The sequence below is a fragment of the Haliaeetus albicilla genome, chromosome 4, assembly GCF_947461875.1.
Source record: "Haliaeetus albicilla chromosome 4, bHalAlb1.1, whole genome shotgun sequence".
NCBI classification, from domain to species: domain Eukaryota; kingdom Metazoa; phylum Chordata; class Aves; order Accipitriformes; family Accipitridae; genus Haliaeetus; species Haliaeetus albicilla.
Genome location: NC_091486.1, coordinates 30111874 through 30132279, shown reverse-complemented (window position 1 = coordinate 30132279; position 20406 = coordinate 30111874). Strand labels below are relative to the sequence as shown.

Here is a 20406-nt window from a genome sequence, read left to right as displayed (position 1 = left end):
AAACAACATGCCTATGCCTTTCAGCCATTTATTGATCCAAACTGACACATCCGTGTGCATTGCTCCTGCGAAAGATCATGCTGGTTTAAACAGGCACTGTTACAAACACCAAATGACCACTAAATTTAAAGAACAAGGTATTCTACACAGGGTCCTATATTGTCCACTCTTAAAAGGATTTTTGCACACAGCTTTGAAGACAGTTCTGCATGCACTGTAAGATGGTGATCAGGATTGTTTTGGTCTACGATTAGAGAAGCCAATCCTTTTTACATAAGTAGAATGCTACTTAACACTATGATACTTCCAGCTCCTGCCCTCATTTATCAAGTGCACATTCTGATAAAACTGTTCATGAGTAAGTTCTGCAGGGATCTGGCTTGCCATGTGGTTGGTGCTTCTTGGTTTCCTGCTGCCAAAATGCAGTTAGACACCTCAAATACATCTGATGCTTTTTCAATGCCATCCTAGGATGTCATTGCTTCAGTTGCCACAGGATGGGATGAATCTTGGCTTCACTGAAGTCAACAGACGACTTCACTGGGTCAAGATATCGTACAGTTGTGAACAGCTGTTTAAGTGATGACTGGCCTTCTTCATAGTAGCTTATTCCATAGCATTCTATGGTGTTCTTTCCACAACAAATTATAGCAAATAGTTTCAAGTTAAATTCCACTTCAAGAATAAAGAAACTACAAAAATGCAAATTCAGTCTTTATTTTATTAAAACAAGATTTTTTTCTGCTGAAGGAATGAATAAGCTCATAACTGGAAAACATAAGCAAACAAGGAACAAAACCTTTGCTTCTGGGCATGCTCAGACCTATGCTACTACAAAGTTTTCTGAAAAAAATTATCAGCAATGCTGTGATTCATAGCAGATATATCATTAAAGACAAAAACTCTGAAATTTTAATTGCATTAGCAAGTGAGATACATTTTACTTTTCTTATGTGTCCCCAAAACATCAACAGTTGAAACACTGTTCTATTTCCAGAATAAGTGTGAATTCAGATTACTCCATTCTCAGGCAGAGTTACTCTAGGGGAAAGAGAAAGGAAGACAGCTAAAGAAATCAAGAATCATCATCCCACTCCCGTTTTGCACTACTCAGTGAAGTAAGCAGACTCCCAAGCACAGGAGCACATATGCCACCTTGTCCTCTGCACTTCAGATCAGGACACCATCAGTTTCTGTTACCTGTCACTGATTTACTTCCAAACAGAATATCCTGTCCTGTAATTTAGCTCTTCACAACATTAAAAAAAACTTCCAAATGCATGACCGAGGAAAAACATGGAGACAATAAATCGAAATTAAATGAGCTGAAGACACAAAGAAAGAACATCCAGCAATAGCACTGGACAAGTTTGGTAATACCACTGTATTCTTACAAACTCACATTGCGTCAAATGACCACAGACAGTAGAGACAGAGAAGCAGATAAAAAAATTACAGCACCAAGCAAGAGTTTTGCAAAATACATTTCCAATTACGAGAACACGAAAACCACAAAAACACATATTCTCATTTGGGCACAAATTTAGCATGAAATTTAAACACATCTTCAGATTAAGTCATAGTCTCATTATAAATACAACTAAATACCTCATTTTATCCAAGTCTGAGAGGAGAACTTTCATACTACAATTAAAAGAAATGGATGCAAACTTGTCAGAAAGAACTAGAAAGCAAAAGATTGTATGAGAAAAGGAACTGAAGAAGTGCTAGGTGCAAGCTTCAAACATCTAATGTTTTGGGGACTTGCTATTCTATGTTTGGTTAGCACCTGGCACAGCATGAGTCTGGGTCACACTCCAGGTTCACAATACAAGTGAATAATAACAATCAAGCTGCTTAGAATGAGATTGTTTTAAAAGGTTGAATGAGTACTTTGAGGGAGGAGAGACTTAAAATTATGAACTGTATAAAAACCGTAAGTATGAACTTGCAGAAGGTCGAAATCACATATGCATAGAAGAAGAAACAGTAATATTTTTCTCAGCTACTATAAAATATCCTGTACCTCTCTGCTGCGAATTAGAGTCAAAAAGCATTACTTTATTCCTCTTTAATCCAGTTATCTTTTCTTGCTTCTCTAGATTAAGACATGCAAACATACTGAACCATCTTTGTCCAGTAATGTTAAAACCCCAAAAAACCAAATACCCCCCCCAACCCTCCCATCAATTTCAGTGAGAAAGTATTTCAGCTCTGAAGTTTTCCATTGGTGTAGACTTCACAATCATGTTTCAAAGTTTCAGCCACGCTGCTAATGAAACAACATGCTATTCAAGAATGGTAGCAGAATCTGTATCATTTATGTAATAGGGAAGTGTTTGACTAATTCCTCAAGACCCCAGAAAACTTCTCTTTTCCCCCTCATGCACGTGATATTGAGTATCTCTACATTTTTTTACGTTTTGCACATATCTTCAAGTCTCTTTCCAAAGCAGTTTCTACATTTACTTCTCATATCACAGTCTCTCCTTTTTTCTACTAGTCATTGAGCACGCACAGAAGTTTCTAAACAGTCAGAAGTGAGGCACAGAATAACATCCAAGCTTACAGCAAATCTTATTTTGACAGTCAACCACAGAAATGTTTCCAGACTTGTAACCCAAGTCTTATTTTTTTTTTATAAAAATTGTTACATTTCATACTTTTTTGGTTGGTTTTTTTTTTTTGTTTGTTTTGTTTTTAAGGAAAATATATAGTTACTTACAATTTTATTTAAATATAATACATTTTTATTTTTAAAAACCCAACCCTGACAAGGGGGTCTACTATTTACAAAAAAAAAAAAAAAAGACATTACAGACTAAAAATATTAGTCATTCTATAGTCCTCAAGATATTTTTACTACTCAAGGTTTCCAGGAAAAGTTGTGTGCTGGAGGAACACAAGCTTGCAATGAACAAGTATGGAGAACAGTATTTTTGGCTGTAAACAAATATGCACTAGTGATCTTAAAGTACAATGTGCATTAAGCCTTATTCACACACAAAACAATTCATGCTCTTCATGTGTACAATACTGTGAAAAATAAGATGGAAGAAGTTAGATAGGAAAACATTCTTGTATCATAAAAATATGTTAGAATGGGACTTCTCTATAGAGTTAATTTAAAGCTTTGCTTTAAAACATACTTTATTTAAAAATCTTCTTTTGCTTTATCTAAAAATTACCCTTTCTATAAAAACCATGCGTTTAAAACTTTGCTTTAAAAAATCATTTTTATATTAGACAAAATACTAAATTATACAGGCACAATTAGTTAAGAGGACTATAAGAACTCATATTATAACCCTTCATTTTCCAGTGACTTGCAATATGGTCATAAGGTTCTGTGTCTACTGACAACCATAGGAAAATACATCCACAGAAATCAACTTTTATTTAAAAAAAAATATAAATTAAAAAAATCAAAAATCTGTCAGACCATTTTTTACTTGTAAAGGAACTTAGTTTCCAGCTGGCTTAAGTACATGTACATCTTTTCTTTATCCTGGGAAATACACACATACATTAAGAAAATCCCCCAAATATTTTTTGAACAAGTGGTTTATGATGAGAGCTTTTATATTTCCTTCAGATATTGTATATTAAAATAAAACATTTAAAAGTCCACCTTTATCTCAACCCAAACCAGTGACCCTTGACATTTCAGAAAATGAATCAAGAATTATTTTGTTTTTTTCAGGGCAAAACACACAGATATTATGCTCAATGGTAGAGAGAGCAGGGCCTGTCTTTTCTATGTTTTTCTTGTGTTCTGAAAGATGCATTGTACCACTATAGAATTTACAAAGACCTTTGAAGTAAGACAGATTATATAATATACCAAATTGCGGATTTACAAACCAGAGCCCTGACTGTGATGATGTTTAACTATATGCTTAACTTAATACAAATGAACAATTAATCTTGGATTTTAAAGCATAGAAACATCTGCAAGACTGGGGTTTATATCTCCTAAACACATTAAATAAGCTGTCATCATAACTATTAAAAAAAAAAAAAGAAAAAGAAAAAACTAAACCAAACCACTACGGGGTTTTTTGCCATAAAATCACAGTAGTTAGAGCATCAGTGGCCAAACATGAATCACTATGGAACATAACTTTAATTCAACTAAATATTTTAAAAGAGATATTTAAATATCTGTTGAAACAGATATTTGAACTCTAATACATTTAGATGGATGCTACTTAAGTTTTATTTAAATATTTTACTGAAAGTTTAAAAAGAAAGTTTCAACTATAGTATGTAAAAATGTAACCGATAGTACACCCAATTAAAAATCAAAGAGCACAGAAACTCCCAATTTAAGGTTGAGATTCTAGAACAACTCACTGCCATTTGTTTGTATTATAAGTTTTTCATCCCTCCACTAAGGAATGTGAAATTCACCTATGAAACTTGATCAATAAGCTATTTAAAAAGAAAAACAAACAAACAAGCAAAACCCACCCCAAACCCTAAGCCTATATTTCTTTTGGAATTTGAGATTTCACTTTAGCCACCACTATTTGAACAGTGCCCTAGAGAGACATATTTCCTCACCAGCATGGTCCGTTATTGCTTGACGAGAGCCCACAGTGACTTTTTGTCCAAAATAACTGCTTTGGACGTGGTTTCAGGGAAAAAAAGTCAATATAAAAACATGTACAATTATATTTCACTTCAAGAAAGCACTGAATTGATCTGAATTGTATCATACTGTATTAATTTTAATGCCACTCCATAGGCAAGTATATATTACGTGTTGAAGGAGGTGTGCATATACACAAACATGAACTACATACACAGCCCAGATTAATGTATCTTCATTTAATTTCTAGCATAACAACTGAGTCATTTTTTGCACTTTAGAATTATGTGGAAAAAATGAGAATAGGCACAATTAATTACTACAATTTCTAATTTACCTTCTAGTGCACTATTACGCACTGATAAAACCATAAAAACAATATGATACTATTCAAGCTCATTTTTCTAATGTACAGGTGAAGTCTAGTAAATAGGATTCTAAGTGCTTTTTAACTCAAATGCACAACTTCTGCAGCTTTATACAGTAGAACAGTGCAATACATTATGTCCCCATATTCCAGGAACAAGAGCTGAGTTTACAGTTGTATTTGTTTCACATTAGACTGGCTTTACACTCTGCAATTCTAGCACTTCAGCTGCTTCATCTATGACCTCCTTTTGTTCCCTTTCCTCTTCCTCAATCTTTCCCAGGTGCTGGCTATTTAAAAAAAAAAAGTTCTTTTGGTAGCTAGCTCTCACCTGGTAGAACAAGACAGTTTCGAAGTAAGGGTACAGCAGAAATTCTTCAAGAGGGTCGGTTCACAGTGCTAGGGTGACCCCGATCTCCACTTACTTCCCAGTTCCTGACTTTGGAAGAAGCTCACTCTGGCTTCTTGGGAAAAGATTCTGATGTGACTTTCTGCCTCTTTTCAGGAATCCCTGTGACAACTGTTGAGTTCAGAAAGGTCCTTTTTGGTTTCCTCCTCACCTTTAATTTTTTAGCATCAGACTTTTCTTTCTTACGGTGCTTTCCCACTGTAGTTTTCCTTGTCTGGCACCTGTGGATGGAGAAAGCAGAAGACTTCTGGGCACGAGGACGAAGTTTCCTTCTCATCCCTTCTTTTTGCTGTTTTTTAGCTCTGGGAGTCTGTTTGCCTGCAGTTACGCTGTTTCCTCTCCTCCCAACAGTACATCTGACAGACATAGGTCCTGCAGCCTTTCTGGAAAAAACTGGTTCTTTATTAGTGCTTTCTTTTCTCTTCCATATTGCCTTTGGATTCTCCCTCTCTAACCGCTCACTCCTGATAGAGGTCAGAGGAGTTTTGGTAACTCTACTGTTAAATGGAGTTAATCTAACATCTCCTTCTACCACAGACTGGTGAGAGCTCAAAGGTGAAATGATCAGGTGTTTTGAGTTCTCAGAGTGACCAGATACCCAACAATCTGTTCTTTCCGTGGAAACAGAAGATCCATCTGCCTTTTGGCTTGAGGCTGCATCATTCCCTTTACCTGGATCTGGCAGGAAAGATGCTGAAGATGAACTATAGAAGTCTGACCAATTCATTGACTTTGATGGCGTGCTTTCTCTCTGTGCATCAGCTAGTTTCCTCATGTTTGCATCAAAGCTGAGACTTCTGAAAAGCTGTCGAACATGGGAGGGCTTTTTGGCTTTTTCTCCAACTGTACTCTTTGGAGGCATTTTCAAAATTCGATTTGTTAGTGGGTCATAATACTTAAAAGAACACTGTTTGTATTTATACCTTACAGAGTCCTTGCTATCTGTGGAGTTACAATTTTTCCTCATTTTGGGAATATCTATAGGTTTACCTTTACACTGTTTTATCTCTGGGCACGAAAGTACATACACCACTGTCTTGGGCTGTACAGGACTCATAATCTTCCTATAGGACTCAGGAAGTTTAAGGGCACATAGTCTAGTTTTCATGTTTGGAGTTTTTTCATTCTCCGGCCACACGATGCTTGCTTTCTGATCAGCTGGATCAGATTCCCTTCTAGACATTTTTCTTTTTGCTACAGGGTAGTTCAATAGACTTGTTTGGGTGCCATGGCTGACTTTAACCACCTGGCATCTTGAAGCCAGGCGCCATGTCCTTTTCCTAGGCATTTTAAGAATTTGTGGGTTGCATAGTGTATCTGAGGCTAAAGATAGGTTGTTACCAAAATCAGAGCCACCACTTAAGGCATCATTAAATTCTGGCAATGCTTTAGCTGATGCACTTTCTGTTCCATTACCCTCAACAATATTGTTCTTTTTTTCATCCTTCTGCTTTTTTTTCTTCATTCTCTTTCCTGTACAGTTGGCTGTGGATTCACTGTCAAAGTAGCAGCGAAAACGACCTTCCCTGAAATCACGCACAAGTTTTTCAATTTTTATATCATCTTCATACATTATTTGAGACCAAGTCTTTCCCACAAAAGAAGGAGGCACATGAGGCAGAGCTGGAAGAACCGGTTCTTCAGTATGAGCTACAACATCCTGTTTCACTACTTTTGTTTTCTCTACTGACTCACTTTTTAAAACAGAAGAGAGCTGTGTTCCATAGTCTTTATCTTGCAAACTTACTTGGACCTCTTTTAGGACTTCTATACCTTTTATAGCTGCCTTGGGTAAGTCTGTTCCTGCCTGAATAGGTACATCACAGTCAAAACTCATTTCAGAACCCTCTAAATTAGTATGGTCCAGAAGTGATGAAAAAGTTAAACAGGGATTATTCTCTTCTTTGAAATGAGTTTCTTCAGATGTAGTTCCATGGCAGTATTTCAAAATAACATCTTCAATAGTTTCATCCACTGAACTTTCATCACCTCTGTTTGTCTTCACATTTTTGCATCTTGCTAGTTGTGGGGATGTCCCAAGATCTAGGGAGCTGCTGATACCCACAGTATCCCTGAGATGGAAATCAGACAGTAAAGTTTCATCCTGAGTTCGTAAACCACCTCGTTTTGAGAGAGATTGACCTGAGGTAATACATAAAGAATTGCTGTGGCTGCACATAGGTTTCTGATGAGAAACTGAAGGGCATTTTGGGTGAACCAGTGCTGGAGCAGGATTCAAGCATGGGTTCAATAACACATCACTATTGCATACCTCCATTCCCGTTTTATCACATCCACTATGCGGAATCAGATTTGATGCTGCCGAATTCCTAACGTTTTTTCCTGGTTTAGGATTAACAGAAGAACTATGGATTAAAGCACTGACAGAAAAACGCTGAGGTACAGGGCTCACAGCTATAAACTGGCTTTCATGGCTATGATTTGCAATCTGTGCATCTTTCGGGGTATTGCATTTCTCATTGCTACAAATGCCTGTAGACTGCTGGGATATTCTTACAACATGTTCCTGCCTTCTTTCTTGTTTTTGAATAAATGCTTGTGTTACCAAAGTTTTCTTTGTGCCCTCATCAGACAGGCACGGAGCAGAAGAGAGTATTTCACCAACGGACTCCTGGTCTTGGCTGGAAATCTCCTGTCTGTCTCTGTTCCTCTTTTTCTCCATCTCTTCTGGGGACAGGCAAGCAATCCTAGCAGCCTCTGGAGTGACAGGGAGTGGCATGTCATCATAGCTTGGTCTAAAGCGGAGGGAAAAAAAACCACCTTATATAGATACTTGAAAAATCTCAAGCATATTTACATCAATAGTGTCTCTTTAAAAAAAAAAAAAAAAAAAAAGTAATTACCTAGAGTGCATCACACCTAATTGACAAACTCAAGTTACTAGTTCTGCTACTTTAGCAGAGATACTCCATTTTTAAAAAGAGCAGAGGGGGATGGGGGAACGTTCCACAAAGCTAAAGATAACAATCTGGGCATTAGTCAGTTACCCTCTTCATGCAACCACCCATTAAGAATGGCCAAACACACATTACAATCCTTTTATAAATAGAGCAAAGCAAGAAAAAGTAAAGGTATTTCCTTTGTTTGAAGCTGTGAGCTTATAAAGAGGTTATTTCACTGGTAAAACTATCACTAATTAATACTGAGCTTTTGTAGAGAAATGGAACATTAAAATATGGCACAGTGTAAAAATACTATTGAGTATAAATGCCCCTTTCCCTACAAAACATGGCTGTCTGATAGGAACTCTGCACATGTTGCCAAGGAATTCCGTACTTACTGTTTCTCACAGACATACCACAGCTTCTGGCTCACTTCTATAAGAAGCCAAGTTATGATTGTTCAGCCTCACTGTGACAGCAGCAGATTTTTATATATTCTGTAACTGGCAGTTCTGTCTTTAGGACTGCCTGAAATACAAGTGTTTATGTCTTGCAGAATTAACAGAACAGGCAGATATGGACTAATTTCTCTTACACAACACAGGAATCAACAAGGCTTCAATGTGTAACAGCTGAGCAAATCCAATGAAAATAATTTTAAAAAAAGTAAATATAACTGAAGAGAGAATATTATGTTTCATTTGAAAGTTATAACCAGACCTTGCGAGACCCAAATGGATGCTTCCTTTAATACAACACGGCAGACAGTCATGCACCTCTTATGGTGCATTCACCTGCTAACAGAAGTATATGAATAAATGTTATTGTAATTTCCTTGGTTATAAACATTCAGCTTCCACATTTATTGAAAGTTAAAAATCAATCAACATGTGCAGAAGTCCTTGAAGTACTCAGACATTAGTTATTAATAAAGCCAGCTGATATCAAGCAAACATGTAGTAAGTATTTCTAACTAGCTACTTCACACTGAAAAAACAATTACAAGAGAACTTATCTGAATATAGCTATGTCTCAGCCTTTTACTGAGACATGACAGATAAAAGAAGAATTCTCAGCTTGGAAGAACTGTTTTGTACTTGAAAAAAATGATAGGTTTGGCCAATGTTTTAAAAAAAAAATAAAAAATTAAAACTGACATTTGAGCTCTACAGAGTTAACAAGACTTAGTCCAGAAAAGCTTACCTCATAAGGACCACCCCCAAACCAAACAAACAATACTCCCCACCCCCCCAATAACTCATACTTGAAAGCATCTACTTTAAACCTCAGGAGAGGGCTCAGTAATAGGGCTCATGATCCACCATTAGATTTTGTTTTCCCTCTCTCTCTCTCTGAGCCACTAGCAATTAAGAAAACAGTTACCCAGCCAGCCACATATTCATTTCATCACCATTTAATCCCCGCATTTTCCTTAGCTTGCTTATAGACCTTATACAAGAACATGCCAAAAGCTGGGCTTTTGAGAGGTGGTATGATAGATGCAACATGACAGATGGTACCAAGACAGATGATTCTCCTGTATTGACAAGGTCTGTTACCCTGTCAAAGAAGGAAATTAGGATGGCCTGATGTGATTTTTCTTAACTAAATCAGCAGTAACCATTCCTCATCACTTCATTGTCTTCTAGATTCTTATGAACAGTTTGGTTATTCAGTTCTCAGGGAAACACTGTAATTCAAGCAAAGAAGTCTATAAACAGATCCTCTCTCTGCCCCTACTGATAACTGACAATCGCTACATTTGTTTTTTCTCAGTCCTTCTAAAACATCACACATTATCTGTGGCCTCTCAAAAATAATTACTAACAGCTCCCAGACTGCCTCACAGAATATTAAGTATCATGAGTGCTGAAAACCCTATTTACTGAGGTCATGTGAGAAGAACGAGAGTCACTAACAGCCATAAATAAACCAAATTTTTTATGCAAAATAGCATGGAAATGAAAGTTATCAGAAGACCAAGACCTACAAGGTATTTCACAGTGCAAGGACTGAAGCACTGTCCATCAAACAAAAAAAAGCCTTCCAGGTAAACACAAGGGCAGTCTTATGAACATCCTGTAGATCAATGTCTCCTCCAATCACTGCAACAAGTAACAGAAATCACATTGGCTACATAAAAAGTGATAAAGCACTGCATGCTCTTCATAATGAAGCAACTTACATTTTACTTTGGCTATTACCATATTATCCTTCATTCACTAAAGTGATGTACACATCAAATATTGACTGCCAATACTTGATCTGAACTAATGGTGCAAGTTGTATTAACACACACCCAGAAAAAGATGTTTGTTATTACAGACTCACTACCTGTGGTTCCACAGGTAAAGTCAAGTCCAGGTTTTTCATGAGTCCAAATGCTAAATACTGAAAAATTCATGTTGCAAAATTTTACCTTTGTTTACTTTCCAGAGGCTAGAATATAAAGGCCACCGTGCCTATCTAACTTATTATAATTTTACACAGTGTTCAAAAGCATGTACAAGACATGCACATGTTCCCGTATCTGTAAAAACAGTGTGTGGGGAGACTGTGTGTGTGTGTAGGAGTGAAGTATGTGTGGATGCATATACCCTTACATATTGTAATAATATGCAATTTAAGTGAAAGTTAGGAAACTAAAGTAGTAGCTGTCATGGCTCATGCATACCAGAAGCAGGAATCTTGCAGAAGACACGGCGGTCTTGGTCAAAGGAAACAATAAAACAAGAAATGACATAATTGAGATGCCAAATTATATTTTACCTCCTTACTGTAAAGGAAGTTTAACTGATACCTGCCACAGAGCTTAGTTTTATTCCTGGCAATGTATACGGAATACAATCACAGGCTGAATGTTTGAAGAAAAAAATGCTACAACAAAACTTTTCTATTATAAATAATTACAGTTACAGAAGACTGTAAAGTGGTAAATACATTGCTAACATTTAAAAACAATGAAGTTATAGGTGGCAACGCAAAAGTTTCATAGCAACTAAAAGCTCTTAGAGCTGTAGCTGGCAAGTTAGCTCAAGTAACAACAATTAAAATAGAATAAAATAGCTGGAAGACTATAAGATCTAGTCACCATCAAGGTTTCTCAAAAGGAAAAGTTGCATCTCACTAATTTCTGGACCATGTGTTAGGCAGTGATAAAGGAGCAGATAAAGAAAAGATTTACTACTTTGATATGCAAAAGGCTTTCATTAAGGTCCCTGGGAATCTACTAAAAAGCTAACTAATAATTGGGGGAGGAAAAAAAAACCAGCAAATACTCCTCCCTGCTCAACATGCATTATTTTAAAAGAAAGTAAATAAAATTTTATGAAACAACCTGCAATATTCCTTGTGTACTCCAAAAATATAACATTTTCCTCAAAAGCATATCATCTTTTGGAATACAGTGGAATTCTGGTTATCCAAGAAAAGGGATAGAATTCATCAGAGTACAGATAAGGGTTATAGGATTGACTTAGCAAAAGGAGAAACCTCATATAATGAAACATAAAAAAAGAGGATAATTTCTATTATCATATGAATGCATGTAATCAAATACATCAGATGATCAAACAATGCCTGTCAGCTGAACTGCTGTGCCTTACTGCTGCATGCATCCTTGGTCCACCTAAGCTCTGAGATAAAGCACCTTTGTTCAAACTTCAAAATCTTACAGATCAGAATTAGACCTAAAGAGAAGGCCAAAGGCAGTAGAAGTAATCTTTTAACTTTCTCACTTCAGAGTTCTTCCACCTCTGTGTGAAAAACCTGGCATCTGGATACTGCTGGAAGACTGAATATAGGACTAAATGGATTTTGGTATGGATAAACTATAGCAAATTCCTAGGCTTCTAGTTCACTTAACCTATATACAATTTTATAAAATTAATTATAAGCATATGTCTCTGGGGTGAAGGGAATAGAACTACAGTTCTGTACAGTTAGGGACTTCTGACAGTTTTGCTACAAATTAACCTCAAAAGCAGAATGAAGATTTACTCTCTTAAACACTCAATTATTTCTTTACATAAAAAACTTCTACACTAAGAGTTTCAAGGAAGGAATGATTTTTTGGTTTGTGGTTTTTTTTTTTTTACTGGGGGGAGGGGCAGAACACCAATATCCTTTGAAATTCAGTATAAGGCAAAGCTCTGATGAATTTTTTCCTTTTTCCACATCACTACTAGGTATACTGGTTCTGCAAAACAAATCAAGTCTCACAAATATTTATATCATCCTTTTAAATAACACTTTTAAGATCCCCTGTGTGAAGTCAGCTAAATAGTAAAAACAGGCATTTAAGAACTGAGTGAAACTGTGTATCAATCCAAGTGTTTTACATAAGAAAGAAGAGAATCCAGTTCTTACCTCAGATGTCAGTTAAGAACATGACTTTTTTTTCCTGTCATTTTTCAGAGCAGTATCGCAACATAAATCTATTCACACTTTCTTTTCCATCTTTGCTTTTCTTCCTTCAAACTCTGTTTAGATTTGGGATTACTCCTCCCCCTTCTCCCTCCAACTTCATCTAGATTTTCTACATTCTTTTTCTCATTCCATTCCTTCTTCCAACAACTTAGAGGAACATGAGTAGCTTGTTTTTCCTAGTTAGCAGGTTTCGTTGACCAAAGGAATAACCTTGTATTAGCGACACCTCAAGAGAGGGCTTCTTTTCGTTTGAGTGTTGCCTTAAAGTGAATCCTGTATTTTCTCCATGGCAAAAAAATGGTGGATGTTCTTATCTAGAAGGATTAAATTCTTACATTTAAGATGGAACGATTAATTTATTTATTTATTTGTAGTGATGCGTATATGTCCTGGGCTAATTTGTCATAGACATGCCTATTAGCTTGTTCTGTCACATCCCTGATAACATCACTATGACTGCCTTCAGACAAAATACCCTTCCACTTGTTTGTCAGATCTATAGCAGTTGTATATCAGGATACACTGTACTGAGTTCAGACTGGGATTTTTGTCTGCCTTGCAGAACATAACAAACAAGGAATGAGATTTAATTGATTTCCCTTCATCTACAGAGAAAAACTTATCTTATCCCTCTTATCACTCTTAAACATGCACATGATAAATAAAGAAAACATTTTTCAAAATCTGAGCATTAATAAGTTGGCCAGTTAATGTAATTCATGTAAGTATTAACTGAATGTGTGAACTGCAAGGATAATGAAAAAATAAACATATAAATATTCACCTGACATTATCCACAAACAACAACAAAAATTACAGACTCTTTCAAAACATACCATAAAATATACTGCTAAATATAAAGCCCAAAATTATAAGAAAATATCTATAAAGCCCAAATTATAAGAATTTGTAAAAGCATGTCAGACTGTACAGTCTGCTACTATACCCACTGACACATATATTCCTTCTTTTTTCAGGTCTTCACATTTAATTGCTATCAGTAGTGTTGTATCAAATCCTTAAGTAATGAAACAAAGTTTAAAAGTGCAGAGACAACACAAAAGCAATATCCTTGGACAATGTTTATATAAATACACTCCTTTCTACATTGTCTTCAATGTGAAAGTTTCACTTCAAATGGGCAAAATTTACTGCTCAGCAGTGGAACAGAAATAAGAACTCTTAATACATGCATTCTACCAATACATATTTGAAAACAAAAGCCAGCTGTATTATACCTGTTGTCATGGTATCTGTGGGGATGATGCTGTAAAACATCTTGCAGGAAACGCTCCATCAAGCTACTGGTACCCATACGATTCCTACAGTAAGTGGTAAAATGTCTGTGCTGGGAGCTGAAAACATGCTGGTGAAAGATAAAACAGATGACTAGTTTAATACTACTGTTAATGCACTGGTCTGTTCCTAAAAATTACTTCCCAGGTTAAACATTACGCTGTTGCTATGAAAATATTTAAATAAAAAGAAAAATCTTCAGCCTTTTCTGCTTTCAAGGCCTTGATTCAATAAGCTTTTTAAGCATGCTTAGGGAGTCTCAAATAATACTAAAATGTATTGAAATGCCTTTCTGAGTTAGAACCTAAATTAGCAGCTCTGACAGCTGTGCACAACTCTCTTGTAACTAGTACAAGCACTCTAAATGTATTATAAATTACTATTAAAATATTCTTGAACTTCATATGAGTAAACACCCTATAATTCGCTCAAATTAAGGAGAATTTTCATAAGCATAGAAGGTTAAAATATCTTTCTAATTAAAAAAGTCTTAAAAAGACAGGAGACTGACTGAGTTAAAGAACAGAAAAGAAAATAGTTGATCAAATGTCTTCAGTCTTGATATCTAACATATTAACCCTAATACTTTACAATATATACACCCACAGATATAAACCTAATGGATGCAATGCACAGCAGTGTGCCACTTCAGAAAAGCAGACAGCAGTAGCCATGTCACTCCACCAGCATCTTTTTACGGGTAAGAGATAAGAAGGGTATCTTCTTCTCAGGTGCATACGCTGTGCAATTCACAAATTGATTTATTTTTCATTCAGTATTGGGTGTTCAGTGTAGAGACTGATATTTTATAAGCTGATAAAGCCTTTTGGTACTCCTTGCTATCTGTTACTGAATTATGCAGAAGTCTTCTCACCTGTTCCAGATTACTGTAGTGTACATGGCAACAGTTGCAGTATCCTTGTCTATTTTGCACAGTAGATACTCCAGGCTGAGGATGTTCTTGCCCTCTTGTGCGTAAACTGAAAGAAGGTAATATTACCAAGACATGCTGGGCTGTTTAATTCATGTTCTTAACATGGAAATTCTAAATATCTATCTTATTATACAGCTGGAACAAACTTGCAAGATAAACGTTTCTATTTCAGAATTGTAATGGCAAGTAGGACCACATATTTTAATGTATTCCCAAGCAAATTTCACTAAAGAACATTTTTCTTAAATGCAGAACAAAGAATAACAGGTTAAAGGCACAGCTAACACAAACGCTAATACCAGCTGGCTGAAATCTGAAGAGACCTGTGTCTCCAGAAAAAGGCAGTCATCTTTTCAGTCTTCTGTTTTTTAGTATTTTGAAATAAAATTAAAAAAAAAAATTAAAAAAAAACAAAAACGACCACAGACAAAGAAATCTTGACACCCACACAGTAGTTTTGGGCATTACAATGCACCTTCCCCACAGTTTTTAATAGTATGTGGGTACAAGATAAAAAGGACCTCCATCATACACTTGATCTATATTGCATCATTATCATCCATTACACAAGATAATAGGTAACATTGAAAAACAGATTCTTCCCGTTTTACTTTGTGTAAGCAGTAAGCTAGATGCCAGTTAAGTCATCACCTAACTTACCTGCTATTGCTATCCTGTTGTAGAGAGCCTTCAGCACCATGTCTTTCAATTCCTGTGGGAGGGAAACCAAACCAAAAACCAGACTATCAAAGAGATGGAATAGAGTTCTGCCTGCAATTAGTTACTTCTCTTACATTGCATTTGTCAAAACTACTATTTTAAAGGAAGATAATAAGTTTAGTAAATTCCAAGAAAGCATGTAGAGAGAGATCCTTTTGTCCTCAAAATTCCTCTGAAAGCTTCATAAAATAAGCTTTACTCTTTCATGGTTGAGGTGAGTGGGAATTTTTCTACTGATTTGTCTGGGATCAAGACTAGGCAATCTACATTTATATTGCTACATCCATGGTCACTGAGATGAAATGTAGCATGTCTTAAACAGCTTATTACAGGACAAGAAAATTACACCTACATGGAAACTCTGTGGATGATTCGGAAGTCACTTCTTCTATCTAAGTTCCATAATGAAATTTAGGAAATCAAAGTATGCAAGTAGTAGTAGTTCACTACAAGGTGAACTAATGCTTCTACTGTTAATTATTACATTAAAAAAAATAACAACTGCAACAAAAACATCTACTTTAAATTTCTCACCTTGTGCTGAAGAAGCAGAAGCTTCATCAGATGGTTTGATTCTGTCAAACATCTGCAAGTAAAAAAATAAATTAACTGAGAATAAAAAATAAGAAAAACCCACAGTAAAGCCCATGCTCAAGTTCATCCTTCAGTCCAAGCTCCAAGCTGTTCAGAAGCACTATATTGTTTCAGCTATAGATCAAAACTTCACTTAACTGAAGCTGCATTGTAAAAATAAATTTCTGCTTTACTACATTACCCTAATATTATATTTGAAAATGCACATTAGCTGTGACAGAAGGGGCTAATTCCTGATCTAATTAAAGAAGTCAAATACTATACTTATGAATACAGCTTAGACTCTGTTAGGTTATTAACCAATAACATTGTCAAATTTCCTAAGTTGCCTTTACAATAAAGATGAAAGATGTACGCCAATAAAAACCACACAAACTAATTATCCAGGCTGGAAAAGTAATCCTTATTGCTCGAAGACCTGCAAACCAATACCGAATCCTACAATTTTTAATTAAAATATGACTGCGGCAACATGGAGTGCCCAAACACAAAGGGCTTCCGCATTTCACACAGTACTTCTACATTATGGATTGCAAGCATAAAATCAGCTTTCTAGTACAAACCTTAGAGGCATCAACCTTCTTCATCCACCAAAGCTGACTCCAGACTAGCAAAAACCAAATGTCGAACAGGAGGCCATTTGCAGTGCAGGACACTTATCTTTTCTCATCCCATCTGGCAACAATGAAGTTAAAGAGCCTTTTAAAATAGAGTTAATAATGCATGTTTTCCATGCCCTAAGGCACGTAAATTTTTCTGTACCACTTTGCAAACACGTCAGTCAATAAAATGGATAAAACTCTAAGTCCGCAGTACGTCCTTCTTTTTTATTATGGAAGTTGTTTTGACAGTCTTTCCTACATAAATGCTAACCATACCTTCTGGAATAACTTTGTTCCTTCTTTTTTCCTCACAGTCCCTATGTATCAAATATTGTTGCCATTTTGGATGCTAGCACTCAAAATTAAGTATACTTCTACAATAACAGAAAACAAATTCCTCAATGTTAACCAAATTGAAATGAATCTATTTTGAGCATCTTTCACGAACCTGCTCAGAAAGACAATGTTTCATTTTGCTTGTTACATAAACTAGTTAGAAATTGTATTAATACATTAACTGGAAATTTCACAGTAGGTTAGATGTTCAAATAATTTTATAAATTAATCATTATACACTCAATGAATATACTATTATCACTATTATAGTATAATATACTATTATCACTAGCATTACAGAAGGAAAACAGAAAGGCCACAATAATTTGCACAATCACTGTCACCAGCATCACAGTGAAACTATCACATCCTGTCTCAAAACTCAGGACTTGGCAATTCTTAGATCTGCTCTTGGCTTACCATTTATGTAATTGTGAGATGACAAAATTACAGTTTCAAATCAACTACTTTTATTTCTTATCCTTTATGAACTGTTTTTACAAGAATCATTCCTTCCCTTCTCCTTTCCTGTTCTCATATATGTAGAAAATATGCTCCTATATGAGGCTACATACCATCAGCTTTGACAGATGCAAGATGTTGTTTGTTTTCTTTAAACTTGCTTTGCTCTTCCTCTGACTATCCACTGCTCATTATAAAATAGCAGTTATGGTCAGAAGGAATATCTTAATATCTCAATTAAAAAAAAAAAAACCCAACAAACCATCCAATCAAAACACCAGACTCGTCCTCCTTCCCATAGTGTGTCAATTCATGTAATAATATTTAAAAAACCCACAAAACAAAAACCAACCCAGCTGCTTTTATAAACCTTCTCATCAGGCAACAGAGAAAAGCTTTCTTGATAGATTAACTGATCTCAGTCACCCTGTTCAGTGTCCTATACACAGCTGGGATCCAAAAGAAAGCTAAGGAAAAACCCACAAGACTATCTTTCATGAATGATGCGTTATGGAAAATAACTTGTTCCATGTGCTCCAGGCCAACTTACCGATTTTTTTTAGGTCCTGAGATTTTATATATATATATTCTAAAGATAAAGCTACAGATGTGAGGCAACCGCAGAGGCGGCCACCCCTTTGACACGGCGGCCAGACAGTCAGCAGGGGGCACCGCACCCATTCATCCCCGTCCACTGCCGCAAAACTGAACTGAAGCACCTCAATATACAAACACTCAGTCCCGCCTCAGAGACGCCAGGCAGCGGCAACTGCAGTATGCTGCATGTTAACTACTACAACGGTTCGTTACTTCCTTATTTCAAGGAATAATTTAAATGGTGGTGTGCTACTGAGGGTTCACTCACCTGCAAGTACAATTCTGTAGATTACACCCCCAGGTTGAGACACAGACTCAGGCACGTTTAAACCGAGCTAGGAGTGTAGTAACTTTAAACAGGACAGGATTGTGAAAATATCTATACTGAATTACTCCAGCCTGGATCTCCTCGTCCCCTTTCTACAGCTCGAGGAGATTCAATGGACCAGATTTTCTCACTGGAGGAGGGACGTGTTAGGTAAAACTTGTAAAAGCCCGGCTATCACTTGGTAACTGACAGGAAAACATCTCTGAAAGATCTTCCTCTGACACTTAGTTACAAAGCTGACAAGAGAGAAAAACCTATTCTCTTTATCTCAGTGTTTTATAAGAACCCTAGTGTACAGGACAACGAAAAATATCTGAACTCGAACTACATAGAGCTTGCTTACCATCTGAAGTCAAGCTCAAACCACAGGCTAGCAAAGTAAAGGAAGTCTGCTATGTAGATGCCTTATGTTGCCAAAATCTGGGCAGCCTAAATGCAATCCTCACTTTACCAAAACAGGAACTACAGCTATAAATCCACAAAGAATTTTTCAGATGTCCACGCAAAGCCTGGAACATTCTAGTCCAGTTAAGATACTTCCAACTGTAAACTTCTTAAACTGTTGGATTAAAAAAGTAAATTACATCTGTACAAGCTTTAGCATAAACATCTTACCACTGAAACATCATGTAAATTGTAACAAACATAAAAACAACTGGCTACGTACAGAAATGTTTGTGGTAAATTTCTAACCGGCTACTTTAGCTGTCTCTAACGCCAATGCTTCTTTTCGGTTTTACCGAATTACTCTGTGTACAGCAGCTAAAGGATGAAAAGCCTCAGACAATCCCATTTAACAAGAGAAATCCATAAAGAGGCAACCAAAAGGCACAAAATGTACACACGCACACAAAAAAACCAGTGGTGCATTCTCGATAGTATATAAAAGCGTCAAAGGCATCAGAGAAACTCTCCGGACAGTGTCAGTCTTGCACTGCAACAGGTAAAATATAAATCAAAAGGGGCCAAAAGGCCAGTCCGAACTGCTCCTCCACAAACGCCGCAGGAAAACCTCTACTGCCCCTTCACGTGAGAAGGTCTGCGCTGGGCAGACAGAGAAAAACAAGGGGGAAAACCCTCCCTTCAACAAAGTTACGTCTTCCAACAGCATTAGCACCAACAGGGGGGCGGTAACTTACTTCAGGAACTGCTTTTGCCCCACCACCACACTCCACCAGCGCTGGCTCCAGCTGCCGTCCCCGCGCCGCCGCGCCGAGAGGCGAGTCCGCGGTTCCCCCCTCGTCACGTCTCGCCGCCCGGCCGCCGCCCGGGGCGGAGCCGCGGACAGCTCCCGGGGCCCGCCGCTAGCCGAGAGGCGGGAAGGGCCCGCTCTGTTTTGAGGGAGCGGCGCCACGCACAGCCCAGGCGCACAGCCCAGGCGCACAGCCCAGGCGCCCGCCCCCGCCGAAGAGGCTCCCCGCCGCGGAGGAGGCTGAAGGGAAGCTGGCGGCGCGCGCAAAAGCTTCACCGAGCAGCGCGCGGACCCCGCCCCAACGGCCCCTCCCGCTCCCAGCCGGCCCCCTTCGCCCCGCCCGGCCCGGCCCGGCCCGGCCCGGCCGCGCAGCATTCCCCCGGCTCCCGCCGCCCGGCTCCCTCCCCGGGGCCGTCTCACCTCCATCACTTCCCCGCGAGCTCTTCCGTGCCATGCTGGGGTCAAGGGACGCCAGCCGCTGCTTCCTGCTCCGGGTCGGCGCGGCGGGGGCGGAGCAGAGGGCCGCGCTGTGGGTGCGACCTGCCGTTTCCCGCCCAAGCCTGAGGGGCTGCGCCGCCGCCGCCCGCCCGCCTTCGGGCACCCGCTTCCCTTCAGCGTCTCTCCCCGCCCGCTCGGGCCCCTGC

At 37.8% G+C, this 20406-nt stretch overlaps 1 protein-coding gene across 4 annotated transcripts; it reads right to left on the bottom strand.

The window, feature by feature from the left end:
* Positions 1 to 701: 701 nt before the first annotated feature.
* Positions 702 to 20271, bottom strand: ZDBF2 (zinc finger DBF-type containing 2). 4 transcript variants are annotated; one of them, XM_069781674.1, is made up of 8 exons: positions 20183 to 20271; positions 16809 to 16920; positions 16186 to 16237; positions 15592 to 15643; positions 14872 to 14977; positions 13940 to 14067; positions 5387 to 8126; positions 702 to 5251 (listed from the first exon to the last, which is right to left on the bottom strand). In XM_069781674.1, the coding sequence occupies exons 2-7, from the start codon at positions 16830 to 16832 to the stop codon at positions 5414 to 5416; spliced, it is 3075 nt and encodes a 1024-aa protein (XP_069637775.1). In that variant the 5' UTR covers positions 16833 to 16920; positions 20183 to 20271; the 3' UTR covers positions 702 to 5251; positions 5387 to 5413. The 4 variants fall into 4 exon arrangements, with proteins under 4 accessions (XP_069637775.1, XP_069637773.1, XP_009915035.2 ...); XM_069781672.1 differs by having other exon boundaries at positions 702 to 8126; XM_009916733.2 differs by lacking the exon at positions 20183 to 20271 and adding an exon at positions 19710 to 19944 and having other exon boundaries at positions 702 to 8126.
* Between the last annotated feature and the right edge of the window lie 135 nt (positions 20272 to 20406).

Coding starts and splice junctions, on each gene's coding strand:
- ZDBF2 (XM_069781672.1), bottom strand. CDS start 16,832: ATGAAGAAGGTTGATGCCTCTAAG. Junction 15,644..16,185: donor TTCTGCTTCTTCAGCACAAG/GTGAGAAATTTA, acceptor TCCCTCCCACAG/GAATTGAAAGACATGGTGCT. Junction 8,127..13,939: donor CACAGATACCATGACAACAG/GTATAATACAGC, acceptor CCTCCGCTTTAG/ACCAAGCTATGATGACATGC.